The sequence below is a fragment of the Sminthopsis crassicaudata genome, chromosome 3, assembly GCF_048593235.1.
Source record: "Sminthopsis crassicaudata isolate SCR6 chromosome 3, ASM4859323v1, whole genome shotgun sequence".
NCBI classification, from domain to species: Eukaryota; Metazoa; Chordata; class Mammalia; order Dasyuromorphia; family Dasyuridae; genus Sminthopsis; species Sminthopsis crassicaudata.
The window spans coordinates 597,605,927-597,630,877 of NC_133619.1; the positions used below are offsets into that span (position 1 = coordinate 597,605,927).

General features: G+C 40.4%; 1 protein-coding gene across 1 annotated transcript; it reads right to left on the reverse strand.

Annotated features, from left to right (window-relative positions):
* ZMYND12 (zinc finger MYND-type containing 12) lies at positions 1-24,871 on the reverse strand. The gene is made up of 8 exons (XM_074305484.1): positions 24,711-24,871; positions 18,811-18,952; positions 17,880-18,051; positions 12,411-12,580; positions 9,279-9,401; positions 6,559-6,670; positions 1,432-1,577; positions 1-511 (listed from the first exon to the last, which is right to left on the reverse strand). The coding sequence occupies exons 1-8, from the start codon at positions 24,818-24,820 to the stop codon at positions 359-361; spliced, it is 1,128 nt and encodes a 375-aa protein (XP_074161585.1). The 5' UTR covers positions 24,821-24,871; the 3' UTR covers positions 1-358.
* Between the last annotated feature and the right edge of the window lie 80 nt (positions 24,872-24,951).

The following is a 24,951-nucleotide window of genomic DNA, read 5'->3' on the forward strand; positions in this document are numbered from 1 at the left end:
AACCATTTCCCTAATTTATTGATTGCATTAAATTGAAACCACACTCACAGTAATGCACAAAATCAGGTATAGCTAGGAGTGTATCTAGTCTAATGTCCCTATTTCCTGTGATAATGGCATTTGCATAAGAAAAAGCATGAAAACAAAAACATAACAATGCATCAAGGTTCTGATATCCTGTCACACAAATCAAGATGTGGAAGGATTTCTACACCCTCTGCACAAAGTCCAACTTTCCCTCATAATGGGCATTGTCAAGACATGTTATAGAGGGCAAGATTTCAAGGTTGAATCTCCTGGGCTGAAATAGCAACTATAACGTGTTATTAGCCCGTCTGCAGTATCCACTGTTGTTCCTCTAATGCGTCTGGCTGTAAAACTTGGCTGCTTTCAAGGTCACTGGGTTTTTGGAAGCAATGAGGCTTAGAAGCTCTCGAAGGGCTTCAGATTCTTCTTCTTTTTTGGGCAGCTCTCTGGATAAAAGGTAGGCTTTCAAAGCAAATTCATGAGCCTGAAGGGAAATGAAAAAAATAAAAAAAGTTGTCACTGGAGTAGATGAGCCCATTGGATTGTAAGTTCCTAGAGGGCAAGGATCTGTATTTTTTGGACTCTTTTTTTTTTTTTTTTTTTTTTTGTATTGCCAATGCTTAGCATAGTGATTGGCACATAGTAGGTATTTAAACATTTGTATTGAATTAAAAATTTTAAGATGAGATAGAGGGGACAACATAGATGTATAATAAGAAACATCTAAGGACTGTCTAGTCCACTGTCTGACATCATAGAAGAAAAATAGACCAGAGAGGAAAGAACAGGACCAGACCCCAAACTCACATCTTCTTAACCTTTGATCTGTTCCATCTTCACTCTAGGCCATTTAGTCCCTCCTTACTCTGCCTAGTGATCTTCAGGGGTTCACAATCTGTATTAATGTGGGGCTTTAGTCCAACTTCAGTTCAAAACTCCTGAACACAAATGATCCACCAGTCTGAAATCTTCTTGCAGCAGAGACAACAAGGTGAATCACTCTTTCTGGACCAAAGCACTTTCCATTAAGCCATATGTCTAACTCTAGTATCTGATTTTGAGATTTTTTTCCAGCTTCTCTTGAAGGTGAAATAATATCAGTGTCTTGCTCTTCAGATGACTGAAGGCATTTGTCCCCATTCCCTGCAGAAGTAGGATCATCTCTCCTGAGGTACCCGAGCAAGCCATTCACCCAAATTTTCCCCCAGCTAAATCATAATGAACTTTCTCTGTGAGACCAATTCTGAGCTTAAAAGAATTGCAGCTGCTTTGAATCTAGGGTGTGCATACACATGTGATTGTGTGTCTATCGCACATGTGTGCAAATTCTAATGCAATTGAAAAAATCAAAAATTCATTTCAAGTGTTCCCTACCCTTCTATTTGTCATGACATGGAAACTTGCCTTTGATAAATTCATCATTAGATAGTGGAGCATGGCCGCCGTTTTCAGAATTTTAATAGTGGTCTCTGACTTTTCTTCTACTATGTGTTCCCGAATTTCCAAGATGGTTTCCAGGATATGAATTGCTTCTGCTTCTTGAGGTTCATCTGTGTGGAGAGGGGTTGGTTATGACAAGACCCAAAGCCAGACTCTGGGCACCCCGTCCCCCCTGCCGCTGAGGAGTTTTGCTTTGACGGCTTGAGACTGCCGTCTTCTCTGACTCCCCTCTGTTTCTTCCATTTCCTTTTAGCCCCACGTGGTGGTGTGTGCTTACCTTTGATCTTGTCAGCACCCACAAAGGGTTCAACTTCTGGGATCCAGAATTCTATCCACTTGCAACCTCTGACCATTCTACCACTATACTTCAACCATCCCAAACTTACTTTCTTTCTCATTGTGACTTCTAGTCTCTCTAGCCCTCAGACTTGAGTCTTCATGCCTGTTGTGGCTCTACCACATATTTTAACTTACTACAAATTATACATATACATACACATTATATTATATATACCATACTATATATTATATATGCATATAAATACGTATATATATATATATATATATATATATAATATGCTATATGTGCACATACTATATATATAGTATGTGTGTGGTATACTAGACACACTATACTACAAGATATATAGTTTATACTACACTATTATATACTACATATACTACACTATATATAGTATACAGTATATATCCTATATATAGTAGATATATATATATACACACACACACATTAGTCTATGCTAAATTGTACATACTATACTGCATTATATATTATATATACTATTCTTTATATAGTATTTATACCATAATCTGTGCTGTACTACACTATGTATAAAATGTGTACACATACATGTTATATAAATAAATAAAGTTATATTATACTATATTATATATATAATATATAATACAATCTTTACTATGTACTATATTATACTGTACTATATATACACAGCATACTATATACACTATTTTATATGTGTGTGTATATATATATTTATATATATATATATACACACATAATCTATACTATACTATGTTACACTATAAATATACTATACCATGTACACTATTGTATATACTATAATCTATACTACACTATATACTACATTATACATTTGTATACTATATAAACTATTCTTTATATATATACTATACTACTAAATACTACCACTATATAATTCTCTAAATTGTATATATGTATATAATATATACTACATTATGCTACACTATAAATATACCATATATATAATAGTCTATACTATCTATATACTACACTATATATACACTAGGATATATACATGATATATATATATATATATATACATACTATATACACTATTCTCTGCATTTATATATATATACTTCTTATTTATTTATATACACCACATACAAACATATATAGCATAGTCTAATGATTTCTTTTCAATTTTCTTTGTTGGATCCTTATCCATATTCTCACCCTCCTCCAATATGGTTGTCCCATAAAGCTCTGTCCTGAGCTAAGTTTTTTGTGTGTCTTTCTATATTCTTTCTCTTGGAGACTTCATTAGCTCATGTAGTTAATTACCATCCTTATGCTGAGGAAACCCAGATCCACTATGTCCATTCTTTCTTCTGATCTGCATTTCTATATAACTAATTGCCTTTTGAACATTTCAGATATAACATGTCCAAAATGGAACTCATTACATTTCCTCCAAAACTCATTTCGCTTTCAAAATTTCCTATTTCTGTCTAAGATAACACTGTCCTTCCAGTTCCCAAGATTAGCAGCCTCAATGCCATCCTCAATTCACTTAGTGGCCAAATCTTGTCATTTCTATCCTCATAATACTTCCTATATATATTTATGTATATATATATATATATATTGTGTATACATATATATATGTATACATAAACACACACACACACACACACACACACACATATCCCCTTCTTTCTACTCACAGCCACTACGTTATCTCAGGCCCTCACTACTGCTTACCTAGACCTCCATAATAACCTCCCAATTGGACTTCCTGCCTTATATACTCTCTGAGCTGACAAAATATTTTCCTATATCACAGGAATGACCTTATTCTCCTCTAAACTATATTCTCTAATAAACTACAATATTTCTCCATCACCACTGGGATCAAATACAAATTCTTGTCATTTGTCATTTAGAGTATTTTACAACCTGACTCTACAGTCTATCTTCTAGCTTTATTATGCATTACTTTCCTTCATGAACTCGATGGTCCAGTTAATAGGACCTTCTTACATCACCTCATATACAGAACTCCATCTCCTGACTCCATGCATACTTTGGACTCTGTCCTTGGAACCTGAGCTCAGATCTGTGGTCCTTTGCTTTATATGGTCTGGAGCTAGCTCATGCATTACTTCCTAGACATTTTTTAATTCTTTTATTTTTTTTCTGGTTATACATGCATTTTAACTTTTTAAAAAATACATTTCTTTATGAATCATGTTGGGAGAAAAAAAGCTGAACAAAAGGGGAAAATCACAAGAAAAAAAAAACAGAAAACATAAGTGAACATGGCATGTTCACATAGGACTTCAACACATACCCTTATATTCGATCTCTACAATTCTCTTTCTGGATGCAGATGACATTTTCTATCTATCTAAAGTTTATTAGGATTGCCTTGGATCACTCAGAAGAACCAGGTCTTTCATAGCTGATCTTGCTGTTACTGTTTACAATGTATTCCTGGTTCTGCTTGTTTCTCTTAGCATCAGTTCATATAAATCTTTCCAGGCCTTTCTATAGAATCAGCTTGTTCATCATTTTTTTTTCTAGTGCTAGACATTTCTAAACCATATTCTGCATTACTATCTCCACCCTTTAAGTTATGTATTTCCTCCATTAGACAGTAGGACCCCTCAGTAATGCATTGTTAGTGGAGTTATAAACTGATCTAACCATTCTAGAGAGCAATTTGTAACTATTCCCAAAGGGCCAAAAAACTGCATATATTTTGATCTATCAGTGTCTTTAACTGAGTCTGTATTTCAAAGAAATCATGAAAGGGAAAAGGACCCACATGTGCAAAAATGTTTGTAGCAGCTCTTTTTGTAGTGGTAAGAACTGGAAATTGAGTGGATGGCCATCAGATGGAGGATGGCTGAACAAGTTATGGTTCTATAAGAAATGATGGACAGATTTCAGAAAAGCCTGGAAAGATTTGCATGAACTGATGCTAAATGAAATGAGCAGAACCAAAAGAACATTGTACACAGTAATAACAAGATTATATAATGATCAATTCTGATAGACTTGGCTCTTTTCAATAATGAGGTGATTGAAAGCAATTCCAATAGACTTCAGATGGAAACAGATATCCACATTCAGAAAGAGAACTATAGAGACTGAATGTAAATCAAAGTATAGGATTTTCACCTTTTTTGTTTTTGTATTTTTTCCCTTATGTTTTTTCCCTTTTGATCTGATTTTTCTTGCACAGCATGATGAATATGGAAATATGTTTAGAAGAATCGCACATGTTTAACCTATATCAGATTGCTTGCTGTGTTGGGAGGAAGGCGGTGGAGGGAGAAAAATTTGGAATACAAAGTTTTGCAAAGATGAATGTTGAAAACTATCTTTGCATGCATTTGAAAAAACAAGATAGTATAAAAAAGAAAAAAAAGAAAGTAGAATCCCTGAAAGCAGAGATTGTCTTGATTACTTATATTTGTATCCCTATAACTTACCATAGTACCTAATATGTCGAAAGCACTTTTTGAATGTCATACCCATACAGCTTTCTCTCTGTATCTATCTATCAAAAGATATCACCATACCATTTTTTATGGATGAATCTCTCTCAGTGTGATGGGGTCTTGGTACATGCTCGGATCACCCTAGATGATATCATTCATATGGAAGATTCCAGGTACTTGCTTTCAGAACACTGGAGGCCTGGGATGTAGGTGGACCTTCTGCACTGGCCTACCAAATGGTCGGGGTAGCCTTTTTCCACAGATTGCACACCTGGGACCATTTAAATCTTTAAACAGTAATAGGGCAAAGGACTCCTCATTCATAACAGGTGGCATCATGCGGGGTGCAGAAGGGTTCTGGGGTTTACCTCCTTCCCCTCAGGACATTTGACATGGGTCCCTTGGCACTGCAGATTAGCTGTGCCCTCTATTCTGTGGCTGGAGCCAAGGGGAGACTTGTCCTGCTTCAGAGCCCTCAGCTCTTTCTTCATCTCTTCCCTTCTTCCTGCCAGGACATGGCAAGTGACTTACTAAGCCTTGTAAATAAATCTAGCTGTGTGGTTAGCTTGCTGCCTCAGCCAGAGGGAACATTAGCTCTGGACACAGCCCAGAGGCTGGTGGCCGAGGCCCTCCAGTTCTGAGAAGCTCTCATAGCTTGTCTCCAGCTCTTATCTGTCCCATTTGTGTTTCACCAATTTCTCCCTCATCTCAGCACCCTGGCCAACCCCGACTGCAGCCAAGCAGACCTATTTACTACCTAAAGAAGTACCTCTCGCTCTGCCGCTCCCTCAGCCTTGGGTTGTCCTCTATATTATTTTCTGTCCAACTGGGTCCCTCTCCTCAGCTAAAAATTCATTCTTTCCAGTCAGCTTTCCTTCTTTGTACCCATCAATGGGCCTTCCACATTTATGGACTGCACTTATAAGGTGTCTTTATGTTGTCTCATAAGCCTTCTTTTGGTTATATCCTTAGTATATTTTGTCTTCCCAGCTTTATGGTGTTATATGGCATTAGACATCATGGATGCTCAATAAATGCTGGTTAACCAATCCTGGCTACAGGAAGGTAGTTCCATTAAAATGTCCAAGATCAACCAGTTCCTGGATTTACCTTTGGCAGATTCTGTGGGCCAATGAGCTATATAAAATGGACTAAGGTTCTGAGTTCCAGTCCTATCACTGGAAAACTCTATTCACTTGCTTTGCTTCAGTTTTTTCATCAGTTAACTAGTAAAAAAAAATAATATGACTAAACTATTTTTAGTGCAATACTTGTCTTGCTCTCATATTAGCTGAGATACAATGAATGATATCATTGTTATTTTACCAAAATGTTATTTACCTAAACCAGTGTCATTTTCGAATTCCCTGGCCAAGATATCTGTTGGTTTCTTGATAGCATGTAGCTGACTCTGAATAAGTTGATTTAAATATGTATGCCAGATATCAGTTACCTGTCAAGGTAAAATAAAGAAAAGCTATGTAACCATCACACTTGCCTTTCACCACTTAATTCTTGGCAGTCAGGGAGCGGGGTGGTATAAATCTGTTGCTGGTCACATTTTCTTACAGGGTAGAGATGGTTTTATCCTTAGAAGCTTGAAACTACTGTGCCCTGCCCATTCCAGATCAAACCTGGCGTGACTTTGTATGGGTATCAATAGACATTACTTTTTTTGTCTATTTTTCTCATAGTATAACTTATGTAGAAATGTGTTTTGTATGATTACACATGTATAACCTATATCAAATTGCTTGCCTTCTTAATGAAGGGGGAATTTGGAGCTCAAAATTTGAAAAAAGAATGCTAGAATTCTTTTTGCATGTAATTGGGGGAAAATAAAAATTTTTTAATTAAGTAATATGAGAAGTAATAATATGACATATTGGATAGAGTACTGGACCTGGAGTCAGGAAGACCTGGGATCCCCATCTCACTTCCAACATTTATTAGGTGTGCAGCCATGGTAAGTCACAAAACCTCTCTGAGCCTCAGTTTTCTCATCTGTAAAAGGTGGATAATGATATCTGTAGTAATTATCTCCTGCGGTTGATATGAGGTAAATATATGAAATGAGGTAATATATATGAAATGCTTCAGAAGTTAAAATATAAATACTAGTAATTATTATTTATTTGAATAATGAATAGGTATAATTAAATTAATAAATATTCTTCATATTACCTTGTGGTATATAACAGTCATTCTCTTAGACACTATGGAGGAGCATACTACTATTTTTTTTTTCCCCCCCTGAGGCTGGGGTTAAGTGACTTGCCCAGGGTCACACAGCTAGGAAGTGTTAAGTGTCTGAGACCAGATTTGAACTCCAGTCCTCCTGAATTCAGGGCTGGTGCTCTATCCACTGCGTCACCTAGCTGCCCCGGAGCATACTGCTATTGACAAATATACTGAGGTCAGATTTCTGTGCTTTGTGAGCTCTTACTAGTTTTTTTTAATATTAATTATCAACTTTATGCTATCCCTTCTTTCTTCTAAGCATCTATAGAAGGTCTTTTTTCTAAATGTGTTGATTTACTTTGATCAAGAGACAAGAAAACATCTTAAGAAGCCATAGATAGACTCAGTAGGTAGACTAAAGGACTATCTTGTAAGTGTATAAGCTTGATTTAACATATATAAAGTGTGATACTTGGTGATATTTATTTTGACAAAGTATAGGTGTTTTTGAGCTTTCATCTATTCAGCAAGCATTTATCAAGTGCCTGTAGTATGTCTGGTGCTAGGAAGTTTGAAACATAAATAAGTGATGATTTCCAGCCCTCTGTGAATTTATAATCCAATGAAAGGCATTAAGCAGATTCATAGATACTAGAGAGCAGTTGAGATTTCTGGATAAGTAACCTCCAGGTAAGTAATATTACTATAATAAACATTAATTATATTTAATATATTTTAAATTATAATTTAACTATTAATGTAACATTTCAACACATGAAACTCTAAGAAAGAGATTTGAGCCCTTCCCAATTTTTTTTTAACCATTAATAGCTGTTTTCCGCAACTTTGTTGTTCATTTTTTCAGTCATCTCTGATTCCTTATGACTCCATTTGGTTTTTTTTTCCTCAAAGATCCTAGAGCAGTTTGCCATTTCCTTCTTTAGCTCATTTGACAGATGAGGAAACTGAGGCAAACCCAGTTAAATGACTTGCCCAGGGTGACACTGCCAGTGTCTGAGGTTGGATTTGAACTCAAGAAGAGGGATTGTCCTGACTCCAGGCCTGTACTCTCCCCACTGTGCTGCCAGCTGTATCTCCTTCTCACATTGCTTTTTTCTTCCCAATCCAACATCATTACCTTACTCTTAATGGTGGGACAGGATGGGCACTAAGGCATTTGGTTGTGCTTCTGCTAATCAGGAAGGAGGCGGCAAGGGCCCCTCTTACCAGATCTGAGCTTCGGTGGAGAAATTACCCTGCACAAACAGCGCACGCACACACACAGAGCATACATATACATATTCACGCACATACACAGCACACATACACATACACATTCACACACACACACACACACACACACACACACACACACACACACACACACACACACACAGGCCCCTCCAGTCCTCTTCCCCTTCACACCTCCATCCATGACCTTGTACCCAGTGTCCATGGCCTCCTGGCCCTCCCTCACCCTAGACGGGTCTCTCAGCTCTAGGCCTTCCCTCCGGGTGCTCCCCCCAATGTGGGGAGTGCTTCTCTCCCCCAATCCAGCTCTGCCTATAGACTTTCCTGGCTTCCTTTAATTGTCAACTAAAGTCCCATCTTTTATAGGAAGCCTTCCTGATCCTTCTTAACTCTGGGACCTTTCCTGGGTTCTTTGCTGTTTTATCCTATAAATTGCTTATTTATTCCTGAATGTTTGAATGCTGTTTCCCCCATTGTGTTGGGCTGTCTTAGGCCTTTCTTTGTATTCCCAGCATTTAGCAGGGCCAGGTACATAGTAGGTGCTTAATAAATGCTTACTGATGTGCTGACCCAAATGAGATGAAAGCAAATGGAGGCTGTGGATCGGCTTTTTGCCTGTGCATGCTTACCTTGGTGTACAGTGAATCTGCCACGTCCATCTTCTTTTGGTGAAGAAAAACATTAGCCATGAGGAAGTATGCTCCGGAGGTTCTGATGTCGTCAGTCCCATACTCACAGCTGGCATGATAGATCTGGAGAGGGGAGGACAGAGCGCTGCGCGCTGGCTGCTAACATCTGCCCAGACAGTGTGTCATGGATCTTTTTCCACTGCCTGGGCCCGAGCAAGGAGCCCTACAGCACACACGTGAGAAAGTCCCTGCGGCCTTTGCCTCTAGTGAATGCACCAAAGCCACAGGCCCCAAAAAACAGTGCTCCTGTGCCCCTGAGACCAGAAAGTGGTGGGGAAAACATCAGGGAGCACAAAAAGACAGGAGCCTTGGATTGTTGTGGAAGGACAGTGGAGGAGTGCCGGTTTCAGGGAAAACATAAGTCTTTATAAATAGAGATAATAAAGTTAGTAGAAAACCAGGGTTTGTACTGGGTAGGAGGGAATGATGGGAAAGGGATTCTGTCAGCTGCCCTCCCTCCCTTTGCTGCCTGGAACATGATAGAGATGGCAACCAAGCCTGCACTTAAGTGTAGAAGTATCTGCTAGGCAGGTAAGGGATCAGCAGCTGGGGAACTATACAAAGATAGTCAGCCTCCTCAGCAACTAATATCATCAATAATACACAAGACATTCTCTGGCAACCAGGTTCCCTTCCAGAGCTATATTATGTTCAGAAAGCCTTTGCTATGCCCCTGTTTCTCCCTTCGGTCGCCTTCTCCTCTCCCAGAAGTTTGATATTTCGCATGGGGGCCTCCGAGTCCTATTCTTGGCTAAAGACTTAAGGCCCTGGCTCTGGGAGGGGATATTGTGCCCAGGCTCCTGCCAGCCTGCCAAGATTCCACAGTGCCTGCAGGAGGCAGGTCAGTCAGTCAAGTCAGAAGTGCTCCCGTAAGGAGTGGGGCTGTAGGCTGAGAGTTGCTGACTGACTGACCTATGGCATGGGACCTCCGGGTTAGTACTTGAGCAATGGTGTAAAGGAGTGGTGGAAGTGCTGGGTGTGGGGTCAGGGCACTGGAGCCCCAGCTCTAATGCTTCCCCCTGGGGGACCATCCATGGGATAACTCCATTCTCTGAGCTGTGTGCCCCTTATACATTTCTCGACCTCACAAGTTTGGTGTATAGAAGGCACTAAACCTGCCACATAAGTGTGAGTTATTGTGACTACTTTTATTAACTTTAGAGGACAGAAATGTGAGAGTGAATAATCATGTACAATGTCACAAGACTGACTAGCAGAGGTTTTGCGCGGAGCAGCATACGAGCACAGAACTGCTTTGGGAGATGGTTTAGTGGAGCCTGTGAACACACAGTCTGGAGATCAGATGGGGGCAGAGGGGAAAAAGTCTGGAGCAAGGGGTCTGCTCTTATTGTAGGAAGGGGTAATGGAGGTTACACTGAGACAACATTCTAGGGAATCAGAAGAGGAGGACTGGCTGACTAGCCCACCTTACACATTTTGTGGGTCAGCCCAAAAAGTAACTAAAAAGCTGGAGGGGTTCCTAGGACGGAGGCCTATAAATACCCAGTAACCCAACTGAACTTGGGCAATTCCAGGTATATCCCTGTACCATCTGTCCGCCTGTAGAAATCTAGAGGACACATTCTCTATGGAAGGTGAGAACCTTAACAAGGAATGAGACCTGGACACACCTAGGGAAAGCAGTCATGGCATGTCCCCCTGGGTCAAAGTGGACGAATGTGCCCTGTCCTAGACCAAATCGTACCGGTTGTCCAGTAACCTGACCTGACCTACTGGGTTTGAGCCAGACCCAGGCTTGGGAAGAGCTCATACGTGGCATTAGGGGACTAGAGCAGAAGAAAAAGGAGCAAGAGCGTCACCCACATTTGGGAAATAATAGTAATAATTATAACTGATATTTTTACAGTACTTTAAAAATTTGTATTTTTACCGACATCTTTTTGACCTTCACTAGGTAGATACTAAAAGTATTACCTCCATTTTACAGATGAGGAAACTGAGCCTCAGGGAGGGTGTTTGCTCATGTTTACAGAGCAAATGTAGAAGGCAAAATCAAAACCAGGTGTCTCCTGACCCCAAAGTCAGTGAGTACTCTTCTTACTATATAACTTGTTGGCTTTTCTTACTGAAAGGAGAAGGTAAAGAAAGGGCTGGGATTTGGAGGAAGGAAGAAGAAAATTGAGCAGGTTAGAAGTAAAGCTCATAATAGATATTTGTTCATTTATTGGATTTCCAAATAGAATCCAATATGGGATTTTTATAGTAACAGCTCACACATCTATAGATTTGCAAAACTCTCTTTAAAATACAATCTTACCCAACAGGAAGGGCAGGATCTGCTATCCTCATTTTACAGATGATGAAAGAGTGGATCAGAAAGGGTAATTTAACTGGCTGAGGTCAGATAGATTGTAAATCTCAGAGTTAGGATTCAAACTCAGGTCTTCCGATACCTAATCCATAGCTCCCCTATTTTACAAAAAGACTACCGAACCCCAGAAGTTTCTGAGAGCCCCAGGAACCCATGTTCCTGGATTTAGAACTGGAAAGGTCCTTAGACATTACTTAGGCCAACCTCTCTCATCCTAGAGGAAACTGAAGCACAAAACATTTAGTGACTTGCCGCAAATCATTGAACCAGGACATGGTGAAGGGAAAGCTCTGAAGCCAGGTCCCCAGTGCTGGGTCCTATCCACTATGCCAGGCTACCTTTCCACTCAGTGATCCATGGCAAAGGGGGAATGATTTCCCTTCTATCCAGCTCTCTTCTGATGACTCCTATTAAGGCCATCAGCCACTGAAAGGACCTTCTCTTCTGAAGACCAGCCTAGATAAAAGTAAGTAGCTCACAACTGCATGCTGGATCTTGGCAGGACCACCATGTCCCCTGCCGACCCCTGACCTCTCCAAGAACACCAGCCTGGAATTAGGGGACATAAGTTCTGACTTCCAACTTTGCTACAATCCCTCACTAGGGGCCTTGACATGGGTTACCAAGTGTAGCCAACTACAAAACAAGGAGATTGAGTTAGATGGCAAGTAGGTTTCCTCCAGACCCTGAGGATTTAAAGTTTCGTGACCATGTCTAGTCTCTGCAGCTTGGCTACTCACATCATTGGCCAAATGATAGCGTGCTTCTTCATAGTTTCCCTTGGCTGTGTGGAGGAGCCCCAGGTTCCGATGCAGAAGAGAATGGATTTCGTCACTGCACTCAGTTGACTTGAGAACAACCCACTGGGCTTGGGAGAGGTATTCCTCTGCCTGGACAATTTGACCAAGACCTGACACAAGGAAAAGAAGGCCAGTGTATTTATGAAGAGTTATGATATGTATCCCTTTATAGTGAATTCATATGTTTATGAGCTGTGGTTAGTAAATGTTTGTGCAAGAAACATATTCACTTCTATATACCTTTGCCCTAAAAAATGGTCCATGGGAGGCATTTAATGCTATGTACAAAGCACAGATGGAGAGTTAGGACATCTAGACTTTAGTTCTGGCTTTGTCATTAACTCATTGTTGTTTCCTTCCCCTTTGCAGACTTCAGTTTCTTCATCTACAGAATGAGAGAGTTGGGCTAGAGCAGTCTGTATGGTTCTTTCCAGCTTTGATGTTCCATTATGAAATGAAATGCCAAAGAACAATCTCAATATGGGAGAGGATTTAATATAATTCAGAAAATGGAAAAGATTGGTACCCACATAAGCCATACCTGAATGTCTCCTGAATTGCCTGACCTCTTCTGGGTCTGTTTTATATTTAACAAAGGGCAAAGAAGCCCTTTATGGAACTCTTGGACAACTCAAAATACTGCTTTCAGACCTACATAAATTCTGCTATCTTACATTTCTAATGATATATCTCTAGATCTTACTTCAAAAATTCTCTCTTATTAGCATTATTCTTTACTTTTGTATAGGTAATGTTAGTTTTATAAAACAAACAAACAAACAAATATTTGTATGTCTGGCACTTTAACAGGTTCAAACACTGTCATAGGCATCATTTCATTTGATTCTCAAAAACGATGAGGGCTTGCATGACTGAGAGCACTGTTCGCATTTTACAGATGAGGAAATGAAAACTTAGAGGGAAAGTAACTAACCCAGGGTCACAGTCAAACACAACCAGATTTCCTCAGAAGCCTGAGTACCATTCTCTAAAACTCTGCAGAAAGGCGGCTGGAATCCTTGTCCCTCAAAGGAAAACTGGGGAGGATAATATCATTCCCAGGTTACACCTACAAATATACAGATTAGACTCATGAAGAATACACAGGAAGTGGTAGAACCAGGACCCAAATCCAAGGTTTCTAATGCGCCTGGCCCCTCAACCCAAGTTGCCAAGGCAGACATTTTCTTTTTTTTTTTTTTTTTTATTATTTCATATATATATATATATATATATATATATATATATATATATATATATATATATTTTTTTTTTTTATAATATTATCCCTTGTATTCATTTTTCCAAATTACCCCCCCTCCCTCTATTCCCTCCCCCCGACGACAGGCAATACCATACATTTTACATGTGTTACAATATAGTCTAGGTACAATACATGTGTGTGAATATCATTTTCTTGTTGCACAATAAACATTAGAATCCAAAGGTATATGCAACCTGGGCAGATAGACAGTAGTGCTAACAATTTACATTCCCCTCCCAGTGTTTCTTCTCTGGGTGTAGCTACCTCTGTCCATCATTGATCAACTGGAAGTGAGTTGGATCTTCTTTATGTTGAAGATTTCCACTTCCATCAGAATACATCCTCATACAGTATTGTTGTTGAAGTGTACAGTGATCTTCTGGTTCTGCTCATTTCACTCAGCATCAGTTGATTTAAGTCTCTCCAGGCCTCTCTATATTCCTCCTGCTGGTCATTTCTTACCGAGCAATAATATTCCATAACCTTCATATACCACAATTTACCCAACCATTCTCCAACTGATGGACATCCACTCAACTTCCAGTTTCTAGCCACAACAAAAAGAGCTGCCACAAACATTTTGGCACATATATGTCTCTTTCCGCTCTTTAGTATTTCTTTGGGATATAATCCCAGTAGTAGTGCTGCTGGGTCAAAGGGTATGCACAGTTTGATAACTTTTTGGGCATAATTCCAGATTGCTCTCCAGAATGGCTGGATTCTTTCACAACTCCACCAGCAATGTATTAGTGTCCCAATTTCCCCACATCCCCTCCAACATTTGTCATTATTTGTTCCTGTCATCTTAGCCAATCTGACAGGTGTGTAGTGGTATCTCAGAGTGGTCTTAATTTGCATTTCTCTGATCAGTAGTGATTTGGAACACTCTTTCATGTGAGTGGATATAGTTTCAATTTCTTCCTCTGAGAATTGTCTGTTCATATCCTTTGACCATTTATCAATTGGAGAATGGTTCGGTTTCTTATAAATTATGGTCAGTTCTCTATATATTTTGGAAATGAGACCTTTGTCAGAACCTTTGTTTTTAAAAATATTTTCCCAATTTGTTACTTCCCTTCTAATCTTGTTTGCATTAGTATTATTTGTACAGAAACTTTTTAGTTTGATGTAATCGAAATCTTCTATTTTGTGATCAATAATGATCTCTAGTTCTCCTCTGGTCATAAATTCCTTCCTCCTCCACAAGTCTGAGAGGTAGATTATCCTCTGTTCCTCTAATCTATTTATTATCTCCCTCTTTATGCCTAAATCATGGACCCATTTTGATCTTATCTTGGTATATGGTGTTAAGTGTGGATCCATATCTAATTTCTAAGGCAGACATTTTCTAATGAAGGTGGCCCCTAAAGAGGGTTTCTTTATACTCTGACCCTCCCCTCTCCCACCCCACTTTTATTTCTCTCCATAAACCTCTTGCTTCTTTCTGTGCATTCATGCTTTCTATTTTTCTTATAATCAAAATCTTATAATCCTCAGGTTTGGAGGCCTTGGGGGCCACCTGGTGCAGAGCAGAGCTGAGTAAGAATCTGTGCCAGGTTGTGCCCATAAGTGGTCACCCAGCTTTAGCTTGAAGAGCTTTAATGAGAGGCGGCTCACTGCTCCCAGAGGCAGCTCATTCCACTTCTTGAGAACTCTTTCCTGCTGCCATTCCTAGTTTTGTTCTCTAGAGCACAGCAGAACAAGTCTATTGACATCCCTTAAAATCCTAGACATGATCACTTGCTCCCTCTCTGCTGGTTCTTCCAGGCTAAACTCCTGGATTCCTTCTGCTAATCCTCATATGCCATGATCTCAAGGCTTTCTCCATCTTGACAGTCTTTCTCAGGATACTACCCACTTTATTACTGTATTTCCTAGAATGGGCTATCTAGAACATAAAATTAAATTATAAATATAATCTGACCAGGGCAGAATGAGAGGGATTCTTGCCTCTGAATGCTCTGCCTCTCCTGAATTGGCCCAAGATTCTCTGTTTTTCTGGCATCACACTACTGACTCCTATTAAACTTGCTATCATTTCCCGGCCTCATCCCCCCCCACAATCTCCCAGGGCTTCTTAGACTAGTCGCTGTCTGGCTACCTTTCCCCCATCTTGGACTTGTGATAGTAATCTAAAATTTTATAATGATTTTCATTGAATTTTATAAGATTTTGTCCCAATGAGCTATCCTTTCAAGAACTTTTTGGATCCTCACTCACAAAGTAGTGAGAACTTTGGATCTCACTAACCAGTGTGTTAGCTCCTAGTTTTGCATCATTTACAAGTCTAATAAACATATCATTTATAGCTTTATTCAAGTTGTTGCTCAGAAATGACACAAGATCAAACACAGATCCCTGGAGCATCCCACTGGAGACTTCCCAATCAAACTAATAATGACTATTAGTTTGTTCATTCAACTATTTCCCAATTTACCTAATTATGCTCTTATTGAGCCCACATCTCTTAATCATTTCCTCAAGAATAGAATGAGACTACCAAATACCAGGCTAAAATCAAAGTCAGCTAAAATCTAAAATTAGTCACTCTACATCCTTCCTCCTATCTACCATTCTAGCTGCTATGTAAGAGAAAAAAAAAAAAAGAAAAAATGCTAATAAAGAGGCATTAATATAGCACTTTCATTAACAAATTTCATTAACAAATTCATATTGATTAGCTCATTGGAGTCTCTTAATAGCCCAGTGAGGCAGCTACTACAAGTATTAATAACCTCATTTTACATATGTGGTAACAATCTCAGAGAAAATAAAGTGACTAGTGCATAGTCACACCAAGCAAAAGAATCAGAGGCAGGATTTCAACCTCCTTTTTCTAATTCTAAGCCCAGGTCTCCAGCTACTGTTCCATTCTGCTAAGGTTAATCTGACATGGTCTATTCCTAAGAATGTTGTGTTTTTCTCTCTGTGTGTCTCTGTCTCTCTTCTCACCAATGTCCTTTTTGGGATATTCATTACCATCCTTTAATGATAAGACCTAAAATTATGTCCAGAATTGAAATTGAGGTCCTGTATTTATAGTATTCAGCTTCTATTCTCTTTTTATGTAAATTTGGACATTTCCTTTTATTAGGCCCTATTTTCCATGATCTTTCAAATATCCCTGACAGTGGATCCCAGCAAGGGCAACCTGAAGATGTAACTCACCTGGGCCTGGAAACCTAAACATACTAAGTTCCTATATTATAATGAATACTGACTTCCTATTGGTAATTTTTATTTTATCTTTTCCAGTTCAAAGATCATTCTTCTTGAAAGAAAAAAAATGAAGCAAAATCAGCTTAAAAGATCCACTGTGCAGAGATGGTACTTGATATTAAAGGGAGACTAAAAATTGATTAATTCCAAACTGCAAAAGTCAGCCTAATTAGACAGGCAGGACAGACAGAAAAAATATTCATTCGTGAAATCATATAGAAGGTTATAGATATACACACGGTTATTTGTAGGGGTCGTTTGTGAGGATCAAATGAGATCATGAATGTGAAAACACTGTAAAGCATAAAATACCGTATACATGTGAATGCTATTCCACTAATGATAAACCTGTTTTGTGCAAGTAGGAATCTGAATAAATACTGATTGATAAGAAGTTACATTAGTTTAAGGCACTGATGTTAATAATCATTCTGATTTATTTGTCAGGGCTACTGAGACAGCATCCTTATGTTAGAGCTGAAAGGGACCGTAGACAAGATCTTTCTCTCATTCAGTCTCCTCATTTTATAGAAAAAGAAAACTGAGACCCAGATAGGCTTACCCAGTGGCAGCTTTCTGGAACTATTTATCTTGATGCTATTTCAGAAATATGTGAAAGACATTATGCAAGTTTGATAAAAGAGTTGAATCATAACCACAACTAGTCTGTCTGGTCCTATTCTGACACAATGAACCCTCCATCCCTAGTGCTCAGCTATGACCTGTCACCATGGTGACAAAGGCCCCTCATGGGCTATTTGGGGAGAATGACCATGCCTTGTGCCACTGAAGGGATGGAGTCCCGGGCCGGAAATCCCATTGTTCTGAACCTCTACCATTTTTCCTGTGGATATAGACAACCACACAACACGTCCTAACTTTCATTGCTTGGACCCCAACTCTGACTTTAAATCTTGGCCACTTACCAATACTGGCCTCTGTTAACAGTAGGTAAGCAGGTACCACTTGAACTGAATTTGCGCCATATACATTAATGCGGAAACGCAGTGAATGTAAAGCAGCAGGAACTGATTCTTCATGTTTTCCTTCAAAGAGGTATTTCTGAGATACTTTGTAACATAGCTCAATTAAGTGCTTCTGTAGAAAAAAATGAATCCAACAAATCAAAAAAAAAACATAGAGAACCTTTTGTTCAAGTTAAAACCTGAGGCTGATTTGTTCTGGACAAAGCAAAAAACCTGGTTCCTGATCCAGATAATGGTTCTAGTTAACCTGAATTTTCTGGATAGTTGAAAGCTTGGTCAGACATATGCCAAGAACTTAAAACATACTTAACCATTACACATTAGTGAATATTAACAATTTAACAATTATCCATGAAATCCAAAAATGGATTGTATTTAACCATTATAGATGAAAATCTTTCCAAAAATGGATTGCATTTTTCTTTGACTTTTGAAGGATGCCATTTAATCTAAGGAAGTGTGATGTAATATAGTTATATCAGTCAGAAGACTTGAAGTATAATATGTCACATATTGGTAGAGTAACATAAACTTCGTAGTGCCCCAAACAACTTATTAAGGTAACTCTTATCTGACTAGTTTCTAATCTGGGTTCCTGGAGTTTCTATATCTGTAAAATCACAGTTCTGATTAAAAGAAAATGAAAAGAAAAAAGAAAAAAAAGATGGATTATACACTTCTATATCTTTTCAAGATTCTGTGAGCTTCGTTTAGCCTTTTTTTGATGACTAAGTATCCTCATCCTAAGGGCCTTCTATTGTGCTGGGCTCTCTCTCAGGATTATCTAAAGCTAAGGAGGGCTGTCAGCCTCTCTGCTCTGGGACAGTGACCTTCCAGAAAGCTAAGTGCTGACTGGGGGATACACACACACCTGCCGCTGCAGTAGCTGCTCCCGACCATGCTTCCGTTCTTCTTCTGAATTGTAAAAGGGCATAGTTGTACGCAAGGGGATCAGGAGCTGGCATATTTTTTCATGAATGCTGGTCCAGTCAGCTCTCTGATGCGCCACACCACTGACAAGAGAAATACAACTTTATTCTTCACTAGCTCCTTGGAGTCACGAACACAGACAACTTTTGTACCCAGCAGGCACATGACAGGGCAGGGCCCCATGGACTGACCTGACAAGGCACGGCTAAGCCCAAAGCCGACCAGACATGATGGCCAAAGCAATGGGATGGAACTCACTGCCCTCTCTTATGGGTTACAGAAGGCTTAAAGTTGATGGCTCAATATCCCACTGTGGTTGGGAAGAATGAACCGTTTCTTGACAATAGCCTGGGGTACACTAAGACCAAGTAAAGCCCTGCCAGAATCCAGAAACAAAGAGCCACTTCTACAAAAAAATCACTATTACTAGCCATTTGTCACTAAGCGGCAAGCCCCCTGAACTATAGTTCTTGGGAAAACTTCTGTGTCCATGCCTTTGCCGATAGCTAGCATCTCTAGCTAGAGGTCTTGCTTTCCAGTATTCTGAAATTTTATGTATCTGGGTTGAATCATTCACTTATGATACTCAGATTCCTATTTTGTAAAATGAGAGCATTTGGGGAACTCGTTTTCTTCCAGGTTTAAAATGCTATGATTTTTATAACATGGGAAATATTGCACTGCTCCCTAGTGGCCATCTTAATCATTTCTCTATCTCTATTTCTATCTCCTCGCCGCCCCCCCCCCCCTTTCTGTCTGTTTCTCTATATATGTCTCTCTGTCCCACCTTTCTCAGTCTCTGTTTCTTGCTCTGTCCCTCCTCCGTCCCTCTCTCCCTCTTTCTGTCGGTCTCTGTCTCTATGTCCTCCCCTACTGTCTATCTCTCTCTCTCTCCCCTGTCTCTCCATCTGTCTTTGTCTGTTTCTGTGTCTCTGTCTCTGTGTATCTCTCCCCCATCTTTCTCTGTCTTCTATCTCTCCATCTCTGTCTTTGTTTTTGTGTCTCTGTCTCAGTCTCTTTTCTCTCTCTTCTCTGTGTCTATATCCCACCTTTCTCTGAATCTTCTATCTCTCCATCTCTATCTCTGTGTATGTGTCATTGTGTCTCCTCTTTCCTGTTTCTCCATCTCTGTCTCTGTGTATCTCTGTCACTGTGTCTCCGCTTTCCTGTTTCTCCATCTCTGTCTCTGTGTATCTCTGTCACTGTGTCTCCTCTTTTCTGTTTCTCCATCCCTTGTCTCCTTGTCTGTGTGTGTCTGTCTTAGTCTTTTTGTTCTATTTCTCTGTGCATGTCTCTCTGTCTCTCTCCCATCTTTCTCTTTTCTAACTCTGTCTCTACCTTTCTCTTTCTCCATCTCTGTGTCTGTGTCTCTTTTCTTTGTATCTCTCTCTCCCCCATCTTTCTCTGTCTCTTCATCTATTTTTGTCTCTATCTCTTTCTTCTGTCTCTCCATCTGTGTGTCTGTCTCTGTGTCTCCTTTCTCCTTCTCTGTCTCTTTCTGTGTTTCTGTGTGTCTTAGTCTTTCTCTTTTTGTCTGTTTCTCTCTGTGCATGTCTATTTTTCTCTGTCTCTCTCTCCCACCTCTTTTTCCTCTATTATGTGTCTCTCTTCCCCACCTTTCTCTTTCCTCTCTATCTCTGTTTCTCTCCTCTTCTCTTTCCCCACCCCCAATGTATTTAAGTACAAGAGGAACACTAACAATAAAAGCCTCCCCACTGCCATGCTATGGTGGAGGTGGGATAGGAGAGGGATAGGTACCTGGAAGCTTCAGCTCTAAATACTGCCTCTCCTTAATGACTAGCAAGTTAAATAAAGTGTATTTAACTAGGAAATAAAAAGATGCTCCATGCTTTCATGCTTTCAGTATGGAGGGTACTGTGAATTCAAGGCTATGCCCAGAGAGCTAAAGCCCTGGTGATGAGTCATAAAGTTGTCTTGTTGGACATCTGACAAAACATTCTAGGTCTCTATGGCCTAAGGACCAGCCAAAGGAAATACAGAGTCAAGGGGTCTAGAACTCTTTAACATGGTCTGTGGGCATCTAAAGGCTATGGACTATGGACACAGAGAGAAACTAAGTCAAAACAATTTTGGATCTTTGGAGTTGGAAAGCAGGCTGGAAGTGACTGTGTAAAAGCACTGCTACCTTCCTTCCTCCTCCTTCACCTTGTCCCCCATACCAAATTTCTAATTGAATCTTAATTTTATTTTGTATTTGAAGAGTTTGGATTTTTTTGGGGGGTTGAGGTAATTGGATTGTATAAAGTTAAAAGGAGTTCCTCTTTTCCTAATGGCAGAAGAACTGTAAATAACTCAGTTCTAGTTGATCTTAGTTCAGAACTCTTTACTACTTCTCCCCATTTCACCCTTGTCCACTGTCTTCTCAATAGTCAAATTCTTCTTACAAGCCTACCATATCATAAAGGGGAATCTGGAGGTTGTCACAAACCTCTCATTGCAGAGATGAGGAAAAGGAGATCCAGGGGCATTAAAGGATTTGTGGACAGGTCACCTGCTAAATGGCAGGAATAGGATTAAAACTTGGGTTTTTTTCTTTTCCAGTTTCCAATATATCCTATCCTAGCACTAATTGAGAAGAGGCTTACCTCTGTTATGCTTTCCAAACCCTTTTCTATTGTTGGCTGCTTCCGATTCATAGAATGCTACCTTTTCAGATTTATCTCATTAAACCATCATAATCTGTAAAACTCCCAGATAGAGTTGGCAGAGTGGGTAGAGCAACAGGCCTAGCGTCAGGAAGAGTTGAGTTCAAATCTGTCCTCAGATACTTAATAGCCATATGGGCAAGTCAACCTTTGTCTCAGTTTCCTCAATTGTAAGATGGGGATAATAACATGACACCTAACTTCCCAGGTTGTTGTGAGGATCAAATTAGACAATATTTGCACATGATAAACCTATGATATAAATGTTTACCCACTACCTCTCCTACATAGGATAGGACCAGGAAGAGAAGTTGCCATACTCCTTATTGCCCTTTTTAAAATCTCTTTAATTTATCCCATTTAAATGCTCTCCCTCAGCAAAATCTTTTTCTGAAGTTCATTCAGTCCAACTATATCATATTGTCTGAATCCTTGTGGTTCTCATCTGTGTGCTTCTAGATCAGGTGTCAATACACAATTGTGGGCCCTGTTCTCTTGAAACATTCTTGAGTATATGTGAATTAGATTAAAATGTAATTGGGAAATAGTTAACAAAATAAGTAAAAATACAACCAAACTAGATAATATTGATGCGGGTGTAGCCCCCTTTTAGATTCCTTGTCTGATCTATCTTTGGGACAAGATCTGATCAAAACCACCCTTTTGTATTCCTAGGGGTAAAGATCTGTATCTGCGCCAGTTTGGGGTTTGTACCCAGCCCTCCCACGGGTTCTGAGCTGGCTTGGATAACTCAACCCCCAACTATCTGCTCAGGTTTCCCCAAAACAGTTTCTTCCTTATCTGAAAAGCCCGACAAAAAATCTGGCCTTCCAGGAATCAACCTGAGCTCCGCCCATTACTTCTTCAAGCAGATTAAAAACAGCAAAGCTAGAATCATCTTTGGTCAGAGAATTGAAAGATGCCAGCCAAGTTGCTTGCATCAGAGACTCTCTGTCCTGCTGCTTTTGGTGTATATCTTCCTCTATCTAATAATGCCTTTTATTAACAAGACTTTAACCTTGCTTCCAAACCTTGCAATAAACATCTTTTTACCCATCTAGGTTTTCGAGCAGCCTGTAAATTCATTTACAGGGGACTCTCGCCACCACTAGACCTCATTTAACCTTGTATCCTTGCACCGAATCCTAAGGGGTTGCAGGGGAGCTCCATGTGACTCCCTGTACCCCTAATCCTGCCACTAGACCTCAATTATGAGGTTCCCTAACAACCTCATCAATATTACAATGTAAAATGAAGTCATTGTGACAATAGGGATACTTATATATAGATCTGTATGTCTCATTTCCGTTTATATTTCATACCACTGGGTTAGATAAGCTGATTTGAAATTAAGTGAATGTTTGGATCTTGTGGAAAATTAAGTATATTTGTGTTTTTTTGTTTTGTTTTGTTTTGTGAGACATCTGCGGCTAAGTGACTTGCCCAGGGTCATGAAGCTAGGAAGTGTCTGAGGTTGGATTCTAACTCAGGTTCTCCCGAGTTCAGGGCTGGTGCTCTTTATCCACTGTGCCACCTGGCTGCCCCAGTAAAATATTTTGTAAAGTTTTGTTTCCACAGCTGAAAAACTCCAAATAAATATTGACCAGTTATAATATTGAGCCAAATTTAATTAGATATCATGGTAAGAAAAGAATGTGTTAAGTCAACATGAATCCTTGTGAGGAATGGTGGGAGGACAAGGTTCTGTTTCCACAAATGCTATTAACTTGGCTATAAAAATAAGGAACTGAAGGGAATCAACCCAGGGGATTATTCTATATTGACTAGCAATAATTCAAAAACGGACATTCTAACCCCCAAATCCAAACTTCAGGTTTGTGCTTTTGCTACCGCACATAATTAATTAGTCTTATTAATGTTAACTTCTCCCCAGGAGCAGCATAGGCTTCATTAGCATAACATGTCACACATGACCTAGGAAGGGGGACATATTTTTTTCCCTGGTTAAAACAGAGCTTTCAGGTTGGGGGGTGGGGGTGGAGGAAGCCAGATTAAGCCAGATTAAATGTTCAGGGCTAAGAGGTGCAACGTTTTGTTTTTGAAGCAGCCAGGAAGTCAGTGTCACTGGATCAAAGATTATTCGTCCAGAAATGAGGTATAAGAAGACAGGAAGGTTGGAGGGGGCCGGGTTATGAGGGATTTTGAATGCCAGACTACTCTGCATTTGTTTTGTAGGCAATGGGAAGCCCCAGGAGTGTATTAGAGGTGGGGGTGGGGGGAGGAGTGCTGCAGGAAATTACTTTGGAGCTGAATGGACCGGAGTAGAGAGCCGCTGAGGGGGCTCACCCACCAAAGCCTTTGGCTGTTTTCATAATGCACTGATGAGGGCAATAGTCTAGAGATGTCTACCAAACTGGGGCAGGGAGACTGCTGTGGTGACAAAGCCAGCCTCTCCTGCTCCCTTTCCTCTCTTCCCTCTCCCTTCTCCCTCCTCTCTCTCTGTGTCTCCATTTATTTGCTCATTTGTTTAGAAAATGAGCCCAGAACGGACTTGCCCAACATCTCTTTTTTTCCTTTTTTTTTCCTCTGAGGCTGGGGTTAAGTGACTTGCCCAGGGTCACACAGCCAGGAAGTGTTAAGTGTCTGAGATCACATTTGAACTCGGGGCCTCCTGAATTCAAGGCTGGTGCTCTATGCGCCACCTAGCTGCCACCTAGCTGCCCCCCCCCCCCAAACATCTCTCGACTCTAAACAGAAGCAGGCTTTTTGACTGCCAAACCTTAAATCGGTCTGAAGGGGGAGGGATGCTCTTCCCGTAAGAGGGGGCGGGGCTGGGGGTGAATGACAGCTGGTGGCTGACGTCTTTTACGTGAGTTAAATCCTGCCTCGGACACCTCTGAGCGCCCCGGGTAAGTCCCCCGTTTCCGTCTCAGCGCTCTCATTTGCATAGAGACTGCATCTCTCTCAGGATTGCTCGGAAGGTCAGACAGAAGCGCGTAATTCCTAGGGCGGCCGCGGGCACTTCTGAGGACTGGAGGGCAGGGCGAATGGCTGGAAACAAAGGCAAGGCACCTCGGTACCGTGGGTTTGGAGTCTGAGGATCTGGGTTTAACGCTTTCCTCGGCAGTAGCTGGGGACGCTGGGCCAGTTCCCTTCCCACCCTCCCTGTGCCTCAGTCTCCCGCCTGCACAGGGAGGGGGTCGGGCATCCTCACCAATAAAAGGTGACCGTGCAGGACCCACACATTCGTTCGGCCGGCGCTTCGCACACCTCGCACTTCAGTTTTCGCCCCTTGGGCACTGCCAGGGGGTAGATCTCGTTCATGGTTCCGGTACGACCCTCCTGCCTCCAGCGCGTCCGTTGCCAGGAAATGGAGAGAACGGTTGCCGACAACTAAAGCCCTCGGCCCGCCCCGTTTCCTGTCACGTGACATGTCATTCCCAATCTTGCAGTGA